Genomic DNA, 25,115 nt, shown 5'->3' with positions numbered 1-25,115 from the left:
ACAATTAAATGATTTGCAATAAGCATTTAATGTTTTCAACCTTCTAGAAGCAAATCGGTTTCACCAAAGCAAGTATAAGAACAAGTGTTTTATCCCACATTGCTTGTGTGGTGACATTTGATGATGAAAGTGAGTTCAAATAGAGAGAAGTCCAACATTATTTTATTGTTAAGTTTGCTAGGTGTCTCCATGCAAGGGCGATTTTCTCTCTTATTGGCGATTTTTGATGAAGTGTTTTGGTGGAGTGGTTGATTGAAGACTTCCATTTTTCCTCCATTTTTCCAGCTTGGCAATTCACTTGATTGCTGCCATTGAAGTTCCTTGAGTCCATTGTTTTCAGATTTTCGATTTTTTGGGAGATAGTGATTTTTCCTAGTTTGGCAACTTTGATGATTTTAGAGGACTCTTACCTCTAAGTTGGCGATTTTCCTTGGGGCTGCCATTTTTGCATGCTGTTATCAGACTGATATGGCTGCCATTGAAGACCCTTCATGCCACGATTTTTCGTCAAAGTTTGCCAGTTTTGGAGAAATCCACGATTTTGGTGAAGGGGCAATTTGTTGTGATGGGGTTTTGACTCCAAACCTTGATGATTTTTCTTGATGCCGCCATCCTCACTTGCTGCTCTCACACCATTGCTGGCAGATTGTATGCAGATTGAAGACATTTTCCAGATTTGAAGCTGACGTCATAGGTGGGAAAATTCGATTTTTATTTGGCAAGTGTTTTGGGGACATATTCTGATGGATTCCATGCATGCTTGGTACTCCCATTGCTCCTTACTTGCTTTCATTCCTCAGATCTGAACTTTGATGCCATTTTTGCAGCAGTGGTGACCTCCATTGTTGGCTGTCCATTTATTTTTAGACTTAAACTTTCATTGCCAGCCAACTCTAAACTTAACGATTTACCTTTGGGAGAATTTCAAGTCATTTTCAGTCAATCACTTGACCATTTGAGAGCTGTACAGGTCTGCAACTTCGCCATGGCTGCTTGTCCTCAGAAAATTTAACTCTTACCAGCCATACTATTTTTCCCAGATTTGATTTGCTTTCTTTGTCTAAGTTGTTATCCATCAAATTTATGCACATTTAGGCGATTGCAACTTGTTTTGAAATGTTAATTTGTACAATTGCAGGTTTTCTTCAGACTTTGTTGACCTCCATTGTTGACTTCAGAAGGTGTCCTCAGACATAATTTTGTGTGAAAACACCATCTTTCACACCTCTCCTTAGTCACTCTTGATCCCGTGCGATGTCGAAGTCCGTACTTAAAGAAAGAAGAGAACAACAGAGGATTGTGAAGACTGGATTCTATCCAAAATCCAAGATGTCATCCAGATGGAAGGAGATTACGGATACAAACATGCATTTCTTGAGTCTGAACCTAATGCGACAACAGATGTTCGGAGTTGGAAATTAGATTCCTTCCCCAACGTATGTAAACATTATGAAGAGTGGTATTTTTCAAGCCACTGGATTCCCACAGTCCATACAGTGCAGTGAGCTTATCCTGGAGTGTGCACGATGTTATGATCCTTGCTCGCGAATGATCAAGACTCCTAAGGGTGTTGTCATTGCCTACCTTGCTGAGGATGCTTGAAGTGTTTGCAATTCCACGTGGATCAGACATGAAGAATGTAACTAAGGATGAATATGAAGATCGATACACGAAGAAAATGGATGCGTGTAAAAATGTGGTGAATAAGGAGTGGATGATTGAGCCGAGGCTTCATCATTCCAAGGCTCCCAATACACTCATGTGCACAAACTTCAAAGAGGAATAGAGTGACTTAGTATTCCTGCTTAACTGAGTGATGGGGATGCCGCAGGTTGCAATATACGATGGATGGATGTTCTATTTCATCCAGGATTGTCTTAGAGGGACATTGATAAATTGGTCTAGAATCATAAGTGACAATCTGGACTTTCAGCTGAGGAATGTAGAGCGGTCCAAGTCATTCGCCATGACTTCCTATTTGGTGTACTTGCTTGCGTGGTTTGTTACATACAAAGGATTTATATGCAGAGGTGAAGTTGAGAATGGACAAGGACAATTTAGGAGTTATGAGTGCTATCCCCAGTTGAGCATATATAGAATTGAAGATTATAAGAGAGTGAATGATGTATTCACAATGTACATCACGTGGATGCTGCAAGGCGGAATCCACAGGAGGTTCTCCAAGGAGGCAACAGAGCTAATAGAGAAATATGGATCGTGGTATATTCAGTTTCCCACTTTCACGTACCTTAGGATTCATGGGTTTCAATCCGAACCGTACAGGCTTCCTAGGTATCCTTTCGACAGAATGATCTTGTTGGAAGTGGTGAGACAACTTCTAGAGTTTGATTTCATTCAGAAAGAGAAGCATAGGACAGGCATGCCATTCCCTATTTCAGCTGGGAAGACGTTGGAGGTTTGCTAGTCTGCCTTAGTCGCAAGCACTGTGAGTGAGGAGCTTGCATTCTATCGATTTGCAACCTTCAAGAAAAGAGAAAGATTTGATCCAGATAAAAAAGTTGGAAGGATCAGGGGAGAGAAGTTCATCCACAAGACAAACATAGAGGATTATTGGGCTAACTTGATGGACGAGCAAGCAGTGAAGAGATGAATGTGGTCCAGAATGTCAGTAGATTTCACGAGGAAGTGTGGACTTTTCCTCATTCTTGATCAAGTGTTAGATGACAGAGATCATACGCATCCACAATATGAAATTGAAATGAAGAAGGCGATCTTATTGCCTAATTGGTCAGAATTAAAAGATATAGATTTAAAGATATTGATGAATAAGTTAGTTGATATGGGCGTTTCCTTCACTTATGAAAAGATGAAGCCAAAAGAATCTACTTCCAAAGATGATCAGAGGACTATCAGTGATGTTAGGATTCATGCTTATGAAGAGAGTCAAGCTCCCAAGAGAAGGAAAAACACGCTAGGAGGAGTTAAGGCCAGAGGGAAGAAGATTGACGAGGTTCAAGAAGAAGAAGCAAAAGACCATCATTCCTTCACCTATCATTCCTTCACCCCCTCTCAATGTCTCATCAATTAAGGAAGTTGAAATAACATTACAGAATAAGGAGACCCAACAATGTTCCAACACAGTGATACTACCAGAGAATATTCAGGATTTACATGCCACAATGATAGTGGATTGAAAGTGCAAGAAAACAGGCGGATGATTTCCTTACTCAGTTTGTCTAGGCATATGATAGGACAACAAGGCTCATGTTTAGAATCCAATATTTGGAGGGAGTTTGGGAAGAATTTTGGCTTATCCAGTTTAGGACTATTCCATGCCTCAGAGCTTTGAAGAAAATTCCCAAGTCCACGTTGATCAGCGATAACGTTGTGCACTGTGGAGACAGATAGGATTTCCATGGTTGGTATTGTTCATTGGGCATGAAGAAATCAACTTATGAGAACGCCCAATTGAGTTATACAGACATGGAAGGATTGATTTAGGACATTCAGATGAAGATCCTTGCCTCAATTGAGGAATTATTGGGTGTTGATGTTAGTGATGCTAGTAGTTTACACTTAGCTGAATTAAGAGACAAGATGAAACCTATGTATTTTTGGTAGTTAGACTCTTTGAAGAAGAGTTAGATGGATGATTTGGTCTCTTTGTTGATTCATGTTCATACTTCCCGGTCTTATTCCATGAGGTGGCATACCTAGAAGATGACCCCATTGCTGTTCCCCTACTCGTAGTTCGGAATTCCCCAATTTTTCTACCATGGCTCGTTACGGTAGTCAGAAAGAATAAATATGCATAACATCTTCTATCATGATCACATATTTCCTATGCCCATATTTTAAACCAGTCATAGATAGTAACACGCAATGAATCAGCAATATATCTATTATGCTATGTCAGTGATCATAAACAACAATGCGTATTAATTCAGAAGTATGCAGAAATATATATATATTGATACAGCACTTATTATGTTATGCACAAAAAACTCATACCAACTATAAGAACCAGTTGAATTGCTGAGTAGTTAATATCTTATGAAAAATACCAAGTCTGATCCTTCGATGATATTTGTATGAATGATTGATTGATTGATTCAATGAATTCCTTTGATTGGATGATTTGAGGTATTGGTGAGTTTCAACTAAGTGATTGTTGATTAGATGATTGATGAGTCTGTGAGTGATCCTTGAATGCTTGGAATGATCTCTCCTTTATACTTTATTGGGGGAAGAGTCACCACATTTCATAGGAATTGAAACACCACCTTTCATAACAATTGAGTCACCACTTATCACTGCTGCCTTTTAGAGTAATATATTATTCTCCACATTGATCTCCCTATTAGAATATTTAATTATATTTTAGTCACCTATATTTAGTTCCTTGTTTAATGGTCATTTAGCTTTTTAGTTAATTAGCTTTTAAGCTTTATTTAGCAATTAGCTTTTTCTTTTTAGTTAATTAGCTTTTAAGCTTAATTTAGCTTTCACGCTTAATTTAGCGTTTAGCTCTTTAGTAGTTCACTTTAAACGACTTGTTCTTAATTATAGAACATCGTCTTGTAACCTCTATATATACGTGTGTATATCATTCAATGTAATCATTCGATTATTGAATCATTCATTCAATTTATTTTTCATGGCATCAGAGCGGGTCAATGGGATTCTTTCAAGTTTGGCGAAATTTTTAATAAAAATTCATTTCCTTTTTGGAATATTTTCCAGATTTTTTTTTATTGTTTTTTATAAAAAAAACTATTTTGCTTTTTAGAAGGCTTTTTGAGGGTTTCTGGTTTGTGGGCGAATTTCTGTGTTGGGCAACAGTTCATGTTTTTTAAGAGTTCTGGAGATTTTCGGGCCTGCAACCTGGAGTTTTTTTTGAAGATTGAAAATTTTCCTAGGGTTTCTGCAATTTTCGACTAGGGTTTTGACCCTTCAGTTCAAGTCAATTTTTTTTTTGGTTCTAGATTCTTGGTGGGTTTTTCGAGACCTCAACTGGGTCGTCGTCAATTTTTTCTGGGTGTATCGTTTTTCGTGCCTCGATTTTTGAGCCACCGGATCTGCATTTTGTTTTCAGATTCTTGGTGGGTTTTTTCGAGAACTTTTCTAGGTTGGTCTCATATTTTTTTGGGTGCCTCGTTTTCCACGCCTCGAATTTTGTGCCAACGAATTTGCCTTGGAATTTAAAAACAGTTCGCAATTTCTGTTATTTCTATGGATGTTGGGATTTTTGTTGTTTTTTGGGCACTGTTTATGCTGTTTAAAGTTTGCGGAAAATTTTAATTTCTGGGTTTCTTCCAAACCTCGAAATTCGTGCCTCAGAATTCGTGCCAGAATTCTCCTCCAGGGTTTCAGATTTTTTGTGCAGCTGCTTCTATTCTGATTTTTGAATCAGATTCTTCTATCTCATGCTTTCACTAGGTTGACCTCGTTCAACCTCCATTTTTGTGATGGCATCTTTGACTAACATCATGTTGGAACACAGACAAAAGTTCAACAACTGCCACAACACCTGGAAACAGTGCATGTTCACGATATCTGAATATTGTTGCCTTGATCAGATTGATTTAGGCCAGACCTCGTCTTACAGGTCCCAGGGTTTTCACGATATTTTTCCTGAAAAATTGTCTGTCGATTTTCTAATTATTTCCACAAAAAATCATGGGAGGGTTTTCACGATTTTTTCCTCAAAAATTGTTCGCAGGGTTTATAATTTTCCCTTAAAAATTATCTCATCTGTAATCTGCAATATTCGCGTAAGATTTTAATTATCTGGGTTTTACCATTTTTTTTCCACAAAAACAATGATTTGTAACCTCAGATTTCTTGGTTTTTCGATTTTCTCCTCAAAATCGTAAATTCTCTTTTCGAGGGTTCCTATTTCAGGGTTTGACGGTTTTTTCCTCAAAATCGTGCTTTGTTGCAGTTAGTTTGGGTCGCACTTGCTAGGGCGAACATCTGCAACCGTGGTATCTTGCAGTCAGTTTTGGAGTTGATACTCTTTTGCAAAAGGGTTTGCCGTTTTTCCTCAAAATCATGGTTTCAGGTTTCAGTTTGGTTATCCAACGTCAGGTTGGATGGATTCTGGTATTCTTGGTCATTAACACTCTTCAGATCGAGGGAAGGTCTCCACCGCAACAGAGTGTTCTTTTCATTTGTGATCAAAAGACCTGCAGTGTTTTCTGTAGGGTAGTTAGTAGATAGAATGACCATTAAGGGAGGGTATTAGAATATTTAATTATATTTTAGTCACCTATATTTAGTTCCTTGTTTAATGGTCATTTAGCTTTTTGGTTAATTAACTTTTAAGCTTTATTTAGCATTTAGCTTTATCTTTTTCTTTTAAGCTTAATTTAGCTTTCACGCTTAATTTAGTGTTTAGCTCTTTAATCTTTTACTTTAACGTTATGTTCTAATTATAGAACACCGTCTTGTAACCTCTATATATACGTGTGTATATCGTTCAATGTAATCATCCGATTATTGAATCATTCATTCAATTTATTTTTCACTCCCTTCCCTCTCTTCCTAAAATGAACCTTCCTCCTTTTATAGCTTCCCATGTGAGGGAGAGGTCACATCTCTTCATCATGCCTGCCCCTTGACAAGAGATACAACCTATCACAATTTCCACCCTTTGAAATAATGGGCAAGAGATACAAACTATCACAATTTCCATCCTTTGAAATAGTACAACCCTTCATACTTCTTGCCCTTTGAAAGAGACACAACCTTATCTACTTACCATTCCTTTCTTCTCCATTAATCCTTCCTTGATTCCCATGCTTCATTCCTTTCTTCCCTCCTTATCCAATTTCAAACGATCTCTTCCCCCTCTTATATCTCATTTTTGAGTCATAGCTCTTCATTGCATGCCTTTTGACCATTCATTAACTTAATTACATTTTAATTATATTATATTTTTTTATGTTTTAATTTATTATTATTATTATTATTATTTATTATTAAATCCTATCTCAAAATGGGGACATTACATAGTTTCCCAATTGGTGATATAATGAGGCTCAAGATGATGGAACCCCAATTAGTTGCATTTCCCACCAAAGTATCCACAAATAAACGAACTACAACAACTTCATGTGCTACACTTAAAACTGCACAATCAGTTGGAAGCAAAGTCTAAACAAATAAGTGAACTACAACATGTTCATGTGCTACACTTAAAACTGTACGATCAGTTGTAAAAGCTAATATGTGCTCATAAGGATGTCCATTTCCATTGCCATGAAACTTTGGAAGAGTTTTTCTATGATTTCCTAGAAGTGCCAAAGGACCAATAGTGTTACCCCATGGTATATGAGTATGTTGATTATTGCGATTTTCACCATTTCCACCATTGTTGTTGTTGTCACCCATTGTTTGAAGTGGTTCTTCTCCCAAATTTGAGAAAATTTCAACAAGTTTTGGAACTCTTGCAGGAGAAGAGCCTTTACTCATAGGAGGACGATGAAGAAACATGATTTGTAAGTCTTGCCCTCCTTAATCTTGTAGAATTTAAAAGCTAGATTTTTTTTAATTCCAAGCAGGAGGTAAGACTAGTCTTTTTATTGCAAGATTTGTTGGTTGTTGCTGTTCTCTAATGTTTAGGAATTTTCTTTTGATTAAAGAAAAGTGCCTTAAGGCTCAGACTATCCAATATATCCTCCTAATCTTGTTCAACCCAATTGAGGTTAGGCTACAAAATAGGAGCAACATGATGGGAAGTTGCCATTTGTCATGAAATGAAAGCTTGCTAGATTTTTTTGCCTTTTGCCCTATGGTGGGTACCAAAAAATTGTGATCATTTCAATTTGCACCTTATAATGTGACATAAAATTGAACAGATGTGCAGTAGGACTACTCTTCAAATTAGAAGAGGAAACCCTCGTTGAATAAATTTAACGCTATTTGCATAATATATACTTGCTATTTGCAGTCTTTACAATATTTTCTGAGGTGGTTTACGGTCACACTGAATAAAATTTAATGTGCATCTTTTTGTGTTACCTAGGTTAAAATGTTGACTTGCACTTAACACAAGGAAAAATGATTTAATGTTTTTTGACTGAAAAAAAGCCCTGCAGTTACTACACATTTACACACTATAACTAATAGAAAATATTGAACAATATAAAATTATAAATATACAAAATGTTTGGACAGTTTAAACACTAGCATACAAATGCTTTGGTAAGTGAAGTGAAAGGATTGGTACAAAGCCATGATCTGCACCTTCAAATGGAATTACAATAAAAAGCTTGCAAATTTGGTATAAACAATTTAATTTATCTTAACACACATAACAAAATATCTTGATAGTAATCTAGAAGCAAGATAGGTAAAATAAATTTATTAAACGAACAATGAATTTTGAATTAACAATAATGAATCTTGATGAACAACAATTTCAGCAACAAGTTGGGTGAGAATATGATTAGAAATTAAAGTACAAATTCTATTTATTCATTATGTTAACAAAGCTAGTATGAGAAATGAAAAAAATAATTTAACTGCAACTTCAGCTATAGCCACTAACTAATTGAATACAATGCAATTTTTTTACACGATACCCTCCAATAATTCTAAATCTAAAACCAGCAACCTCCCTTTAAGCTATAGACCGAAATTATTTCAAAGTATCACATTATGCTCATGTCTCTCTCATTCTAAGAGATCTATAGATAGGTTTTTTAAGAATATCTGACTTTGAGCTAAAAATAGAGAATACTAAACCTAGATGGAAGTTAAAAATGCTATGAACTATAAATAACTCTGACTAAAAAGAGCACATCTCTGAATTGCTTTCCTCTAAAAAAAGTGATGGCTCTTTTTAGTGCGAGCTAAAAATAGATTTCTGGATAGGATGCTTGGTGCTATTTCATAAAGGAATTGACACGTTTTAGGTGCCTTTTTCTACTTGCAACACCAATTAACTTGTTCTTTTATCCCTTTGTGATTTGCAATGCTGTTCACACACATATTTGCCAAAAATAGGGCATGTTTCACTTAATCAGAATACCATTTTATCTGAGTTTATCCATGTCCATGTAAACTGATTTGTGTACTGACCTCTTAACTTTTTCTTGTGTGCAAATCACTTAATTTTTTTTTTCCATTCCTTGGGCATGATTTTAGACTATTTTTTTTCCCATTCCTTGGGCATGATTTTAGACTCGCAATACCACTGCACTGGAAAAGACTCCTCTTCACTACTTTTGACTGGATTAGATTCACTAATCAGTCTGCCATTCTATGCTTGTAGTGTAGAGGAAACCCTTATGGGAGAAAACCATGGCAAAATATTGCTTATATAAAACTCTCACAAATTTCTTAGGCACCAACCCACAAGAGACACCAATCCCCTCTTAAATGATTTGTAGGCACCAACCCACAAGAGACACCAATCTCCTCTTAAATGATTTGTAGGCACCAACCCACAAGACACACCAATCCCCTCTTAAATGATTTGTAGGCACCAACCCACTGGAGATTGAGTGATGCTTGATGATTGTTCATTACCAATTTTGCTTTGGACCCCTTTAGTATTCTGAATTGGCTATGTAATTTTTGTATACTCTTATGTGCTGATTATATAGATGAAATCGATGAAACTTATGTCTTGTTATTTTTTCTTCTAGAGTGAGGGATAAAGCAAATTTTGACAGTGATCTTGGATCCCCTATTATATCAAAGTCATCTACTTGTGACACTTCTTTGTTGGTGCAAATGTGCTCTTCAAATCCAGTGATTGAGGTACTAAACTTGCTATGTTGCCTTATTCTCTTTTTTATGTTAGAAAATAATGATTTTGTATAGGATGCTTGTAAAGTAATCTATAGAAAAGAAACATTTAAATTATTCTAATGTCTATGAATGACCAAAGTAGGGTAGTGGGGCTCAAAAGTAGAACCAGTAACGATAGAAAGACAATTAGAAATGGCTGCCAATGTGTTAAGAAACGTGAGGTGACCGCCTGAAGCTAAAAGCATGAAAGCTAATTTAAGCAAGTCTTATTTTGAGTCTACTCTATTTATGCTTTGATTGTATAATTGTAAGTGTTCTGTTGTTTGTGTTGAAGATAAACCTTTTTTAAAGATCAAAATATATGAGACTATGTTAAGAAAATTTGGCTAGAAAATTGTAGAAATTTTTGGCCTTTTGAAAGGTCCTGAGAAAATAAATACAGAGTAATGATGTGGATCATACAAAAATACTTACAACAGATCATGATATTAGCCATGTCCCAGGTTATAAAGGAGAGCATCATATCATAATACTTTCAGAAAAGCTACCTATGGGTGGTACCTTTGCTGCCCTTCTTATTGAGAAGCATCACAATGTTTTTATATACTGATTAGAGATATAAAATGGTATTTTACATTGTGTCTCCAGAATATATACATCGTTAGCATAGTTGCTGCTAATTATAAAATCGAGCATAGGTATTCCAGATAACTGAATGGAAAACTCATGTATTAGAAAAGCAGGAACACACAACTTGAAGATTTGAATAGCAGGTTGTTTGCTTGTCTTTCAGAGATTTGGGAGCTCTTTGTTAAATCATAGGCCTTCTTAGCAGGAGGAGGTTGATATTTTAAACAACTTCTTTCAGTTCAAGCCATGATGAGAATATCCATGTCTACCAGTGTTTTCCCCATATTGCACCAAAAATTTTGTAACTTGTGTTGCGGCTTTTGACTCTTCTTTTGTAGACACTTATCAAGTCCAGCAAAAGTTCGTCATTGTGGAATTAGAAAGAAGTGATGTCTGCAAAAGCAATTTCAGGCTTCTTCTATTTGATGATATCTTTGCTGGATTCCGACTCAGTTTCCAGAATATTCCTATCTTCTATATCCCCTTTCCTTGCTCCCATCTCATCTTTATTTATACCATATCATACCTCTATGAAGAGAGGCGACTGATTGAAAAGATATATCCCTTCACAAAATGAGATGACTGTTCATTCTTTTATACCCTTTGAATGCACCCTTTAATAATAAACTTGGGTACTCCATAATGGGTCGGCCCCTATAAATTTGTTTAAAATTAATTTCAAAAAGTGGTGCCACAATGAAGGGGTTGTTGACACATAAAATAAATTAAATATAATTTGATTTAATTATTTCCGATATCCAAAGAGGGTGCCAAACTTGAGGAGGTTGGCCATTATGAATAAATTGTTATTATTTTAATTTCTTTTGCATCTAGGTCGGCCCTGTTGTGTCTATTTTCTGGTAATTAAATTATCCTAGGTCGGCTGTCTTATTATTTTATTTCAATGCTTATGTTTCACTATTTAATGCTACGATCTGATCTGTAACGCTGTGTTTTTAGTGGAGGCATGACAATTGTGGTGCTTCAGAGTATTCTATTTGCTACTAGGGAGCAATTGATTTGGGCAAGGTGTTGGACTTATATTGTTTTGTAGATGCAAACTAGGTTGGTGACATTGATAGCTAGAGGCAAGTTGTTATTGCTCTTTCAATTACCAAAGTTGAGTACATGCTAGCTATTCACTCTTGCAAAAAGCTAGTGTGGTTTCAATTTTCAAAGATCGTGTTCAAATGTTGGTATGATATAAGATGCAGCGAGGATTGACTATGATTGTATGAGTGTAATTAGTTTTCCAAGAATCCTATATTTCATGCTTTGACAAAGCACATTGATCTGTAGTATCATTTTGTTCGAAACATGGTAGACAATGAAGGAAGGTTTTGATGGAGAAGGTTGACACTTAAGTGAATATTGTAGATTTTTTAATGAAGCTAGTGAGCATAGAAAAGTGCAGACGGTGAACATTAGTTATGGAAATTGCTGCCTTTAGCTATTTAACTGGGTTTTTTGTTTGACCACTTATGCAATGTATACAAGTGGGGGATTGCTAGAGATGTGTTGTATATTTTGCATGTTTGACACGTCTAATGGATTGTAAACTTGTCCACAATATTGGGGCCTTTTACACCCCTATAAAATTTTCAAAGAAAAATAGTTTATTCCTGGACAAGGCTGACCTAACTTTATAAGGGCTGGATTATGGCCAAACCTGATCAAGTTAAAGTGAAAAAAGCTGGAAATTGAAAAAAAAGAGTAAGAAAAACAAGGACAACAGTTGAAAAATTCTGCCATATTAAATCCAATTTGGCAATTTGCATTGGTCCTAGGTCATTAGACCAATAATTATTTGAATTCTTTCAAAGTGGACTTGATTTACTTGTTAACAAATGTACTGATATAATGAACAAATACCATTATATTTGTCTTTCCAATTGAATAACTCTATCTCATATTTGTTGGTCATTATGCTGAAGGCGTATTACACTCACATAATGAATGCAAAACCGTCTGTCAATAAAAACTAGAAGAATTTAATGACATGTTTGTGACACTTAAATGCAAATAAAGAAAAAACAATTATTTATTTTCTCCTCTCAGCTACCAGTCACTCTGAGTTTAACTGGTCAGTGTCTATCACTCAGTTAACTTCACAATTATCTCAATCTAATATTATACTAATAATATAATGATATGATAATATAATAATAATTTAGTCTTAATAGTTTTTGTTGCTTTGGTCAAGAGTTTAATAGAAATATAATAATATCTTAATAATAATTTAAATATTAATTATGTTAATTTTAGGATCAGACTGATAAATTAGGATCAGACAGATGATAGCAATGACAGAAAATCAAAATAATGAGCACTAGGAACACCAAAATATCCTGGGAAAACCTCCCTCTTGGAGGTGAAAAACCCAGCTATAAATCTCAGATCTTAGTATGCAATAATCAGTCAGTATCTTTATGATTCGGCTTCAACACTTGAAGCATTTAGAACAGCAGTATATGCACAGTAGTATAATGAATCCAAACTAGGGCACGCACAGCAGAATAATGAATTTATCTGCAGTATACTTGAATGCTAGTCAAGGAAGACAGTTTGATGACCATTCGCTGATCATCGACACCATTCGCTAACCATAAATGATGTTCGCTCCTCCAAAGTCAGTTCGCTGTTATTGAAGATGGATTCGCTGGTCTTGAAGTGGATTCGCTGTCCTTTGGGAATAGTTCGTTGGTTTTTAGATCATAATTTGCTGTCCGGCTGAAAGGAATGTATTTTGCTGATGCTCTGCTGAAGGAGTTCGCTGAGGAATGAATCTATATTATGCTTGCATGAACTCCTGAATATATATATATGTAACTTAGTCACCTTATACACCTTAGGTCGGCTTCACAAATATGCTCAAAACTTGGCGCCCAATATAGGGTCAGCCCTAGTATATTTACAAGTTACAATGTACAATATAGGGTTAGCCCTATTCACAAGTTATATCGCCCATTACAAGTTACATTATAGTTTTACACATTAATGTGACTAAGGCCGATAGGCCAATTAGTCACCCCTAGGCTAGGTCGGCCCTAGAAGGAATCCAACCTAGCTACAAACATCAACAAATTACAATATCATAATATAATAATAATTTAATATTGATTATAATATAATAATATAATTATCTTTTAAGTGGAATAATGAACAAACATGATATCCTTCAGCGTACTTTACCAATATTCTTCTAGTTTATAGTCTAGGTACAAGACTATTTATATAAATTTGATGTTTTGTGCAATAGGAAGTTGGAATATCCAGAAGTGCATTTTGAAACCACAGTTAAAATATCAGATGCATATTCCTAACAATGAGTAAATAATTTCATAAATAATTATCATATAAAATTCCCATTTTAAGCATGCACTTGTGATTCAGCTAGTTTGCAATCACATAAGACAAAATGGATATAGTTTTCTTCTATAACCATGCATGTTAGAAAAGAACAAAAATTAGGACAAACTGGAAGAAACTCACAGTAGATGAGAAATGATAATGGATAATATTCTGTAGAAATATTTTTAGTTTTCAGGGTGTCTTGTTTGCAGTGCTCTGTGATGTTACAGGCTTCTGGAGTCAACTGTTTAGGAAGTTTATCGTTTGAACATTTTAGAACCTTCTACTGGATCCATTTTCAGGTAAAAACGACGATTATAGCTTAACAACCAAGTCTGGTAGGAAATAGCACAGTTGCAATTGAAGGTCATTTTGCAGCTTGGGGCAGAGCATACAAGCACAAGCCGATGCTTAACCCACTATGTAAACAGTTGGGACACCAGCTAGTATATTTAGTACTGTAAACTGGAATAATTCATCTGCAACTTGCTGGAAGTCAGGAATGTAGAACACAAGAAACATCACAAAAGCAATGAACTTCTGTTAATTTGTGTCTAGACTTGTATGTCATTTCTCAATCTAGTTCTAATGTTATACAAAACGGTTCTATAATGTATATGATGATTGCCTTATATATGAATAATTGAAATTTCCTATATTTTAATTGTCGTTCCCATGGCCTCACATCCCCTACTGTGTAATGCCCCCACCTAGGTGGTATGGATATTTGAGACAGAAATCAGCATACTCAAGACTGTGACTATATTCTAATTGACAGTGATTATGCCCAAAAAGCTATTAAGTTAAAGAAGCGATCATAAGGTAGCGAATTAATTAAGAAATAACAATTGAGTCAAGGCAACCATCCTGTAGTGTTAAGAATTATTTAGTAAGGGGCACGTGGAAGAGACAGCATTCTTTGGAAAGAATGGTAACCGCCTTAAGAGACACAACCTTTCAGCAAAATAGAAGGGTATTTAAGAAGAAGGAAGGCATCTTTCCAAAGGCTTCAAATAGCAGAACAAAAAGGGAAGTACAAAGCAGATCAGGCAATCATTCGGAGAACATCAACAGATTTGAGCATCTACGGCAGTCATCCAAATCAGGCGATCATTGTGAACAGAAGATCAGAGAAGGTAGCTAATAATAAATTCCAAACAGCATTCCATCCATAAATAGAACAAGAACAGATCCTATATAGTGATTAAGGCCTACAGCGATTAAGCATTACACCAGTGATTTGGGCAAAAGTTAGGGCATTTACAAATGGGAACATTACATACTGTCCCACAAATGCATCCCGTTGTTACCTGCCATTACCATTTTGAAAACATCGTGGAACATAGATAACTATCAATATTATCTTCTTCAAATTGTATTATACTATATATAAACTATTCTTCAGCAATAAAGTATAATTCTTATACGTGATTTGAATAGAAAGGTCGAGAGACAACTCACATGGAGTTAAATTTTCAAGGTTGGCATAGAAAAGTAGTTGCTTTTTTCTCCCTTTGTGATGGGTGTTTTGGTTATAGGTGATTTTTGGGAGTTGTGGAGTTCAACAATCAACTCCAACATGGTATCTGAGCTCCAGATCTGCAATTTCCTGTCCAACTTTTTAGAGATTTGTCCTTGACAAGAACGAAGTGTATCTTGGAACAAAATAGGCCTTACTTTTGCATCCAAAATGTCCAACAACCCTTAGATTGCGTATCTAGATGCCAAAATTTGAGCAAAGGAATACAAACAATTATTTTGGGGAGAACAAAAAATGAAGCAAAATTCGTACAATTGTAGGAATCCATATGGCTGTATAATTAGTTGCTACACAATCTGAAATATCGTATAGCATCTGTGCCAAAATCACAGGCTAGAGGCAAGAAAAATCACCCCTTTTTTTTGTGGTTGCCTTTTTGGGGGGGCCAGTTGACATTCATTACTAGCAATGAGGGAATTAGTGGGCAATTTTGAATAGTGATGTATTTTTAAATTTTGTAGCTCTTATTCATATAAACTAGGAGCTTGTGGTTGCAACCAATCAGAGGGGGCTACACTCCAACAGCGTAGTGCCATTGCTAATGGCGACCACGCTGTGCAGTGGCCTAAACAACCTCCCAATTGCTACTTAGCAAGTATCAAAACAAAAACCACTCATTCATCGCTCGGCCCTATCACTACCATCCCGTGGTCCAGTTGTCACCTAGATAAATGGTGCCGCCCCTCCACTACTAGACAACCATTGTAGAGCCATCAAACTACTTCAATTTTGCCAAGCAGAGCTGTTTTTTCTTTTTACTATTAACTTGGATATATGTACTCGAATTTTCAAACAAGATATCGTAAAAAAGCTAGCTCCGAGCACTTTTTAGTGGTGCAAGTCTTTTTATTAGATTTTGTTGCTGGTACATTTTATTGCCTTTTGAAGTCAGTTTTTTTTTGGCTTCCAAGCTCATAAATTTTTGCTTGTATCTCCAATTTTTGTGATTCTTGTAGTGTTGGAAAGGCATTTTAAATATCTTCACATCTAACTATGCACTTTTTTCAAAATCTACCTTAGGTATTTTTTATTTAGTTTGTTGCTATTTCACATTTTGGTTAATTACTTAGACATCTTTGGCACCTAGAACTATTTTTTTTTGCATGAGATGAGTTCTTTTCATCTAATTTGTATACATTGAGATTATTGGTCTCAAATTTTAGAACGAGGAGGTATCATGGGTTTTTTAGTTCATCTTTTTGTGGTAATCTTGAAAAAGAGTAATTTTGAGTCTTGACAAAATTGCATCTTGACCTATCTCGAGTAGCTTAGTCTTTTTTTATCATTATGGACTCACACCTAGACCAAACACACCAGAGAGTAGATCAACATGGGGTAATATCATTGATCATGTTGTAGGATTGATTTTTTATAGTGTTGATTGTGACATTGTTTGCTATATTGGACATTGGTTGCCCCCACACACTTTGGATTAGACTTTGGGAAATCTATGGAGACACGCATATCTCTCCATTCCCAAATGATCTTGCAATAGATTGTCTCATTCCCTTTTATGATGTAGATAGCACTCTTTGATGATGATACTTTAGATGAACTTGAATATATCACAGGTCTTGCATGTTCTGATGGTTCGGAGACTTGTCTCCTTGCCTCTCATTTCTATTGAGATCATGTGTCCATATTTTGTTGTTCCTTATGAGATTAGTATTGCTACATCCATAGCCCCTATTGGTTCAATTCAACATGGTAATCATCCTTTTCCATACACAACTACTTAGATTCTTATTCATTAGACATATCAACTTTGTTTTTGGAGTCTCATATTGCAAATTTGGAGGATTCATTTGAGGATCTTCATCTCTTTGATGATTGCCACATCATTGTTGTTATCCCTTCATCATTCTCTATTTATACAACTTATGGGAATGACTTCTCCAATCACCAATGGATCTATTTCTTCGTAAGGGGAGAAATGTTGTTTGTAGGTAGTGGATCATATTCTATCAGGCTTTCATCATTGGCACAAGATCTACTTCTTTATCAGGGGGACTCAAATTCTCATCTTTTCTCTCCTATTTGGGGGACATTCATTGTACTTATGTGAAAAAAGTAGTTTTGGGGGGTCATATCGAGTTTTTTCTTCTTCTCTAGTAAGCATTTATTTTATTTTCTCTCTTCTAGAGAAGAGTTTTTTACCATGAAGCTTCCCCTTTTGTCCAATTATAGATTTATTTATTTGTACATGGGTACCTCATCAAGCCTTATAGCTGGAACCCATCCATGCATTCATCATTGAATGTTTTTAGGTTCTCCCTAAGTTGTACTTAAGAGGGATGCTAAAGTAAAATAGGAAAATCATCTAGTTAACTAATTTTTAGGTCCTTTATTACTTTGGCACATTTAAGCTAAACTTAGGTCATGTGCTTTTATTTGTCTCATAGCTAGGATGAAGACATATGTCATAATCTAATTTAATTCTCACCTAGGGTTTCACTAGAGTTGTTTTTTCTTATTATAGGGATTCATTATTGTGTATTGTATTTATTTAGATGCTTTTTTGGTTCAATATTATTTTCAAGGCTTTCATGGTAAACCAGTTGTTTTTTCCAGTGTTCCACGGGCGTTGGGGACGGGGGGACGAGGGGGACGCATTTCCGGGACGGGGGGACCAAGGGCCTAAATTTGGGGACGGCGGGGGGGACGGCGACGGGGGGGTGGTGGTGCTCATATATATACATATAGTACTTGAAAAACTAGTTTTGAAAAGATGTATAACAGTATAACAATATAAGAATTAGATTTCAAATGAAACTATAGGAAATACCAAGATTACTTAGATTAGTGATACGTAACTAATTGCTAAAAGTAAATAAAATTTGACAAATGAAATTGTCAAATTGGAGATTTCTCATTTCTATCATATGAATATCGAAAAAGGAAAACGAAAAATATGAATATCTAATGCCATTGCAAAGTCTATAATAATAAAGATGATTACATGATTCATCATTACAATGAGTAGCCAAATACAAATACGTGTAGCAATAGCATTACAAAAGAGACGAGTCAAATACAAAATGACAAAACTGAAAAGTGAAAACTCAAACTGTAGCTAATGGAGGCCTCTAATCATCTGTGAACTCCTCCTCACTGGAACTGCTGGACTCCTGAGGATCAAGGTCCCTCAAGCTCACACCAACTAGCCCTGCATCTGAAGTGGTCGGATCATCCTCATCAATCTGTGAAGGCTCCTCTGGCTCTACATCCCATCGTGCCGCTGGACTCTCCTTGTACACGAGTGTCTTGCGGTCAATGAGACGCAAAGCACTATGTACAGCCACAAGCTTCTCTGCTCTCTTAGAGGTAAGTCTGTTCCTCTTAAGAGAGTGGATGAAGCTATATGTAGACCAGTTCCTCTTAGTAGCTGAAGAACTGGAAACCTGGGATAGCAGACGGATGGCTAGAGTGGTGGTCAAAGATTTCGGGCCATGACAAGTCCACCACAAAAGTGGGTCCTCCTATGCCATAGTGTCTATATCCATCTTTGCCGCATCTGAATAACCTCTAAGAGTGGCAAATCTTCCCCACTCAGTGCACATTGTGCCGGCATCTTTGGAATCAAATATCTTCTCTATGCACCTAAAGAAACCCGCCTTCACCTCATCATCCTCAATCGGTGTCATTCTACCCGGTCTAGCCTTGTACCACTTAGGATTCAAGGCAAAGGCAGCCATATGCAAAGGAGTGTTCAACTTGTCCCATCTACTCTGAATGATAGGCCGGATTTGCTCATTGTAGAATGCTAGAGAGGGGTCCTTCACTCGCACAGCAGCCCTCATCTGGTCAAGCATAGAGTCAATGCACTCATACACCTCTCCAAGGTTAGGTGCATCCCCATCCCCATATCTGATCACCTGGAATACTGGAGAAATGATGGAGACAATGTATTTCGCATCTGTCCAAAACACATCACTCTTCACTATCTCCTTCACCCTTCTCCCCTGCTCTGTCTTGGCCTCAGCCCACCTATTCCACTCATTAGTCATAACCATGAGTTGCAATGCCTCTTGCAACTCAATCATTCTCTCCAAGAGAATGAAATAGGATGCATATCTAGTCTCAACTGGTTTCAAGAACTCCTTCTTCGCGAAGGTCCTGAAGAGTGCATGTGAAGTGTGGTGGTTGCAGATAAACATCTGCACATCTCTCGCATCGGTGACCACTCCTCTAATCCAGTCAATCTTCCCCATGTCCTTGAGTGCATTGTTCATGGCATGCACACAACATGGGGTCCACCAAATGTGTCTATAGGCTACCTCAACGAGTCTCCCTTCTGCTCTACACACATAGGCTGCATCTGTCACTACTTGGACCACATTTTGTGGCCCAACCTCCTCAATAGCCTCCCTGAGGACCTGAAACTCGAAATCAGCATCTTTACGATGCCCTGTACAATCAACTGCTCTAAGGAAGTATGGGCCCTCTGCACATGTGACCATGACGTTGATGAGTGGACGATGGCTAATGTTCGTCCACCCATCCATAACTATGTTGCACCTCGATGCCGCCCAACATGCCTTCATCTTCTCCATCAAAATATTGATCTTGGAATAGCTTTTATCCAAGATCGAGGTCCTCATTTTCGTCTCCCCTGGTGGCACATAAGATGGTCCTCCCTTGGCCACCATATCCATCATCTTCCTATAATAAGGAGACCGTGTAACATGAAATGGAATGCCATTGGCAAAGAAGAAATTGCCATTGGATTCATCTATCTCCTCTCTCAGCTGCACATTAAACATATCAGCAATGGGGTTGCTCTGTGGTGTATGCAACTTACGTTTCCCAGCCCTGGCAGCAGTAGAAGTGGAAGTAGATGGAGATCCAAACATCATTCCTCCCGCCTGCGAAGCATGAGAAGTATGTGGCACTGGCACATTCTGGTTGTCGTGAAGTGATGCCCTAGCAGACAAAGTAGTAGGCATTGAAATATTTGTGTCATCTGGAACCCCCCAAAGCCTGTTAAACTCAATTCTTTACTGTATATTTTTGGGTTGCTCCAAAAACTTACAATGTTTCACCCCTTTTCCTCTCCAAAACAGAAAGTGTGCATTCACCCTGCTAATGCTACCGAACCATTCTCTGTCACAAATATTGCACTTCCACTTCCTTGTTCCCCCACTTGAATGTGATGCAGTGCCTTGTACTGATATTTGTGAAGCAAACTGTTTTAGAGGAGACTTAGGATCAAAATGACCCCTAGCATATGGTGCCAACAACTCTGAAGGGCAACCTGTACTAGCTGGTGCACTTGCCATAGAACTAGATTGGGCTCCAGGATCAGCCCCATGGTCACCCCCCTCATTTTCAGGTTCATATTCTGAATCATTCTCACTATGAGAATGGATTTCCATGTCATCTTCACTCGTGCCTTGGGAGCTCATTTTGAAATTGACACTGCATTTCACAAAATAAAAATAAAAATAAAATCAGCCTTGTTTAACAATATATTTTTAAATTTTTTTCCTATTCATCTCAAAATGAGATTTGATGTTGAATCTTGAGGGCACTCAAGATTCAACATCAAATCTCATTTTGAGTCTTGAGATGAATAGGGAAAAAAAACCAAAAATGACATAGAACAATGAAAATCAGAAATTAAAACAAAAAAAAAACAAGAAGTTGAAAAACCCTACCTTGTGCTTGAAAAATCTCTCCAAAATGTAGAAGAATCTTCTTCTTCCTCTTCTTCTTGCTTCTTCTAGCTCCTATCACGCTTGCAGTCACTTTTCTCACCCCTTCAATCAATCTTCTTCAAGTATTTCCTCCTCTTCAAGTTGCTGGAAAAAAAATCAGTTTTCCAAAATGAGAGTGAAATCCAAAATAAACATGCTTTTGTGTTGTTTTGGGGGGTAGGGTGGGGCCCACGTCCAATTAGGGTTACCCCTTAACGCCCCCCCAAAAGGCACATGTTATAAAAAAACTTTAAAAAAAAAAAAAACTGTCTTTTTTCGTGTGGGAACGCGGGAGATGCCTGGGCGTCTCCCCGTCCCTCGAGAGACGCTTGGACGTCTCTTGAGGGACGGGGAGATGCCTAGACGTCTCCCAGGAGACGCCCAGACGTCTCCACGTCTCCCTGGGAGACGCAGGGACGTCTCCACGTCCTAGCGGCGTTTGGGTGGTGGTGGCGGGACGTCCTCGTCCCCCCATGCCCGAGACGTCTCTGATGGGGGGACGCGCCCAAAAAGAGGGGGGATGCGTCCCCGTGGAACACTGGTTTTTTCTTTTCTAGGAGCTATGGGGTTCAACAATCAACACCAACATTATGCATTCTAGAATGTGCTTTTAGGAGTCATAGATTGCTTTTGTGGTCATTAGTTTACTTTCCATGAATGCATTGAAATTGCACTTCATTTTTTAAATTTAAAATAAAAAATATAGTGGGTAGAGACTCAGATCCCATCTGAACCCAGACCACCAGACAAATTTATGAAAATAATCCATAGAGAAGGAACATGCTAGCTAAAAGCATAATGTTGACAGCTAAATTATCTTTAGCAGTGCAATGCATACTGTATGCCTCCAAGTATGTAACACAAAGTATGAGAATAAAATCTAATATTGAATTTAGATCCATCAAGTGCTAAATTACACAACTCTTTGATATGGGTTGGCAGCCCTACAGGGCCTCACTCCAATGATTCAGATGCATTTAGTAATATTTTCTGTAAATGACTTGACATGGGCTAATTATCACTTTGTGTACTAAATAAATATTACAAAAAAGATCACACTCTTACCAGAAAAATACAAGAATGAATTTGCATTGAGAATTTGGGAAAGCAACAATGATCTGGTATGGTTGGTTACAGAATTTCCTTATATGCGTAATTTGATCTGGTGGTGGTTGGTTATATTGCATTAATATATTACCGATTATTCTATTGCATTAGTGGATTGCCAATTATTATATTGCTTTGGACTTTAGTATGTGAAATAATGAAACATAATTATAAGATGATATGCTAACATGTTTAATTAATAATTTTAGTAGGTTGGTCATTGGCTTCTATACAAAATATTTAAATTTGTGCATAAAACAATTATTTTGCTATTATATGACTATAAATGATTGCAGACTTTCATTTTTCATTCTAACTTCTTGATATGATAAATCTTGCTTTCTTTTGTCTTCTTTAGATGCTTATTAGTTATTTTGTTTATTTCTTTTGTGACCTCAGGAAACAGGATTATCTGTAGAGGTGGAGGAGAAACTAAATGGTGTAATGCAATCCATGGGACATCTAAATGATTATGCTTCTTCAAGATACAAGGAGACAGAAAAGGATTTGAGCGCTGAACATGAAAATGAAAGTAATTGTAAACGAAATTTGTTTATCTCCCTACAAAATCTTGATGGCGAAGATCCTACACAAGCAGTTTATCAACTGGTATGTTTGAGACTTCTAGTAGGCTGGTACTATATTTTGTTAAAGACATGAGATTTCCATATTCCATCAAATAAAAAGAAAACAAGCTTTAGGAAAAACTTTGTTGAAATTAATTGTCTTAACATTTTGGATCACACTCTGTGATCACATTTATAATTTTTTTTGTTTTTCCATTGTAATGATGGATCACATTTATCATTTTTCATGTTGATGATGGATCACATAGTGTGATCTGAAATGTCAATAGAGTGAACACAGTTTTTCCAGAAGCTTGTTTTCTTGGTGTATTTTATGTTTGTTTGACCTTATATATTTTGTTTGCAACATCATGTTTAATTTGTTCCCTGGTACATTATTGTTGGGTATTACATCTGTGCTTGCAACTTACCTTGTTTGGCTTTTATGCATTAATGAAATATCTGAAAAGCCATTTATTGTTCAAACCTAAGTTGCCGGTACGGGTACGTGGGTACGGTATGCTGGTACGGCAATTTTTTTAGGGGGGGTTGGGTACGTCCGTACAGAAAAAGTAAAAATCATAAATATATACATATATACAGTCTAATAAGTAGAAACAAAAATTAAATTTAGAATCCCACATATCATCCATATGCTAAACAAAATTTGGAACTATCATATATGATTCATATTGATATATCATATAACTATAACAAAATTACAAATTTACTATAAGTCTAATCTAATATGAAATATCCATTTGTCAAACTTTGAATTTTATGATAGATATCGAATTCATTGTTCATTGGTTCAACCGTTCAACAATAAAATAACACAACTAATAATCAGCAATAGCATCATATGGGTCACTAGGAAGATCAAGATCAACATCATCATTGACATTAGATGATGTAGGTAGAGTACTTGAACCACATGCAGCCTCACTGCCACTTGCACTAGCAGCAAATTGGCTATCAGACTCCCCAGAAAGTAAAGATTGTGTGGCAGCTGAAAAATTCAAATCAGTTCGTTCTGGATCTACATCCCAAAACTTTGTGCTCCCATCCTTATACTCATTTTGTTTATGAGTAAGAAGGCGCAAGTTTGAATGCACATAAACGAGCTCTTCCGCCTTACTTGCTGCCAGTCGGTTGCGTTTCATTGAGTGGATAAAGGAGTATGTGCTCCAATTTCGCTCAGATGAAGAGGAACTAGCAACCTATTGAATAATTGACACAAAGTGAGAGGGTGACAATTATAAAATAGTAAAAAATCTAAATTTAGAGAGCAATAAAAATTAAGAAACTTACTTGCGATAAAACTTTGATTGCATGAGTTTGAAGGTTTGGTGATGTATGGCCATTGAGGTACCACCAAGCATGAGAATCCTTTTTATACTTGTCACAGAGAGCGGAAACACTTTGACCATTGGAGGCTACAAAATCAGCAAACTCACTTGTCATTAAATCCTCCATTTCAGAATCGGGGAAGAGTTTAGTAAGTGCTGTCCTACACCCTTCACTGACTTCTGAATCTCTATATGGTGGTACCCTTGATGGCTTAGCAAGCATTTCATCACTATAAAATTTGGGAGTCAATGCAAATGCAAGAAGATGTAGTGGGCTGGTCATTTTGTTCCACCGCTCAACACAAATTGATTGAACCTCTTTGAAGAAAGTTTCTTCGGGATCTTGCTCTTTTGCATTGATGATGGCTTTCATTTTCTCAATCATCGAGTCAATGCCATCATATACCTCTCCCAAACTTGGGTGATCCATGTCAGTATAACGGATCATACTCATGATGGGCTCAGTGAAACTCAAAAGATATTCCACTCGATCCCACCAAGTGTCATCTAGGAACATGCGCTTTACATTTGCTGCCCTTTCAGTATTGGATTGCCTCCATAGGGACCAACTTTGACTAATTACCATGCTAGCAAGTGGCTGTCGCACCTTCACAAGTTGCCTCAAGACGATTGTGTTGGATGCAAATCGAGTCTTGACAATCTATTCAAAAATTAAAAAAAAAAAATTAGAATACAAAGAAGACGTGATAAAAAAAATAAAAATTAAGTAACCATCAAAGTGAAATGTAGATTTTAAAAATTGAAGTGTTTCAATTACCTTTAGCAACTCCAACTGTGAAAATGATCTGAAAATGGCCTGTGACATGTTATGGTTTGTGATGAACTTTTGGATCTCTTCAGCCTCAACATAAATTTGTTTGATCCAATGTATTTTCCTGCCTATCTTTTGTAGCATGAGGTTGAGAGAGTGGACAGCACAATGTGTCCAATATATGTGTCTCAATCAACATACCTGCAGCTCTACAATTCTTTGCATTGTCCGTTATTACTTGGACAACATTTTGAGGTCCCACATCCTGAATGCATTGTATAAGGATGTTAGCAATAAATTGTGCATCTTTCACCTGTCCCTCACAATCCACAACTTTCAGAAACATTGCCCCTTTAGGGCACACTGCAATTACATTAATTA

The 25,115-nt window shown here is 36.8% G+C and overlaps 1 protein-coding gene across 7 annotated transcripts in view; it reads left to right on the top strand.

Moving 5' to 3' along the window:
* The window catches only part of LOC131033673 (uncharacterized), a 115,951-nt gene that overhangs the window by 63,460 nt on the left and 27,376 nt on the right, over positions 1-25,115 (top strand). For 4 of the 7 annotated variants that reach the window (XM_057964948.2, XM_057964950.2, XM_057964949.2 and 1 more), the window contains 3 exons: positions 7,419-7,463; positions 9,618-9,732; positions 22,447-22,656. In XM_057964948.2, the coding sequence (XP_057820931.2) occupies positions 7,419-7,463; positions 9,618-9,732; positions 22,447-22,656 (370 nt within the window). Of the gene's footprint in view, positions 1-7,418; positions 7,464-9,617; positions 9,733-22,446; positions 22,657-25,115 lie in introns of those variants that run through there. The other 3 variants (XM_057964946.2, XM_057964952.2, XM_057964951.2) reach the window with 2 other exon arrangements.

Source organism: Cryptomeria japonica, chromosome 5, assembly GCF_030272615.1.
Source record: "Cryptomeria japonica chromosome 5, Sugi_1.0, whole genome shotgun sequence".
NCBI classification, from domain to species: Eukaryota; Viridiplantae; Streptophyta; class Pinopsida; order Cupressales; family Cupressaceae; genus Cryptomeria; species Cryptomeria japonica.
The sequence above is the reverse complement of the archived record's forward strand: the minus strand, read 5'-3'. Positions and strand labels throughout refer to the sequence as shown.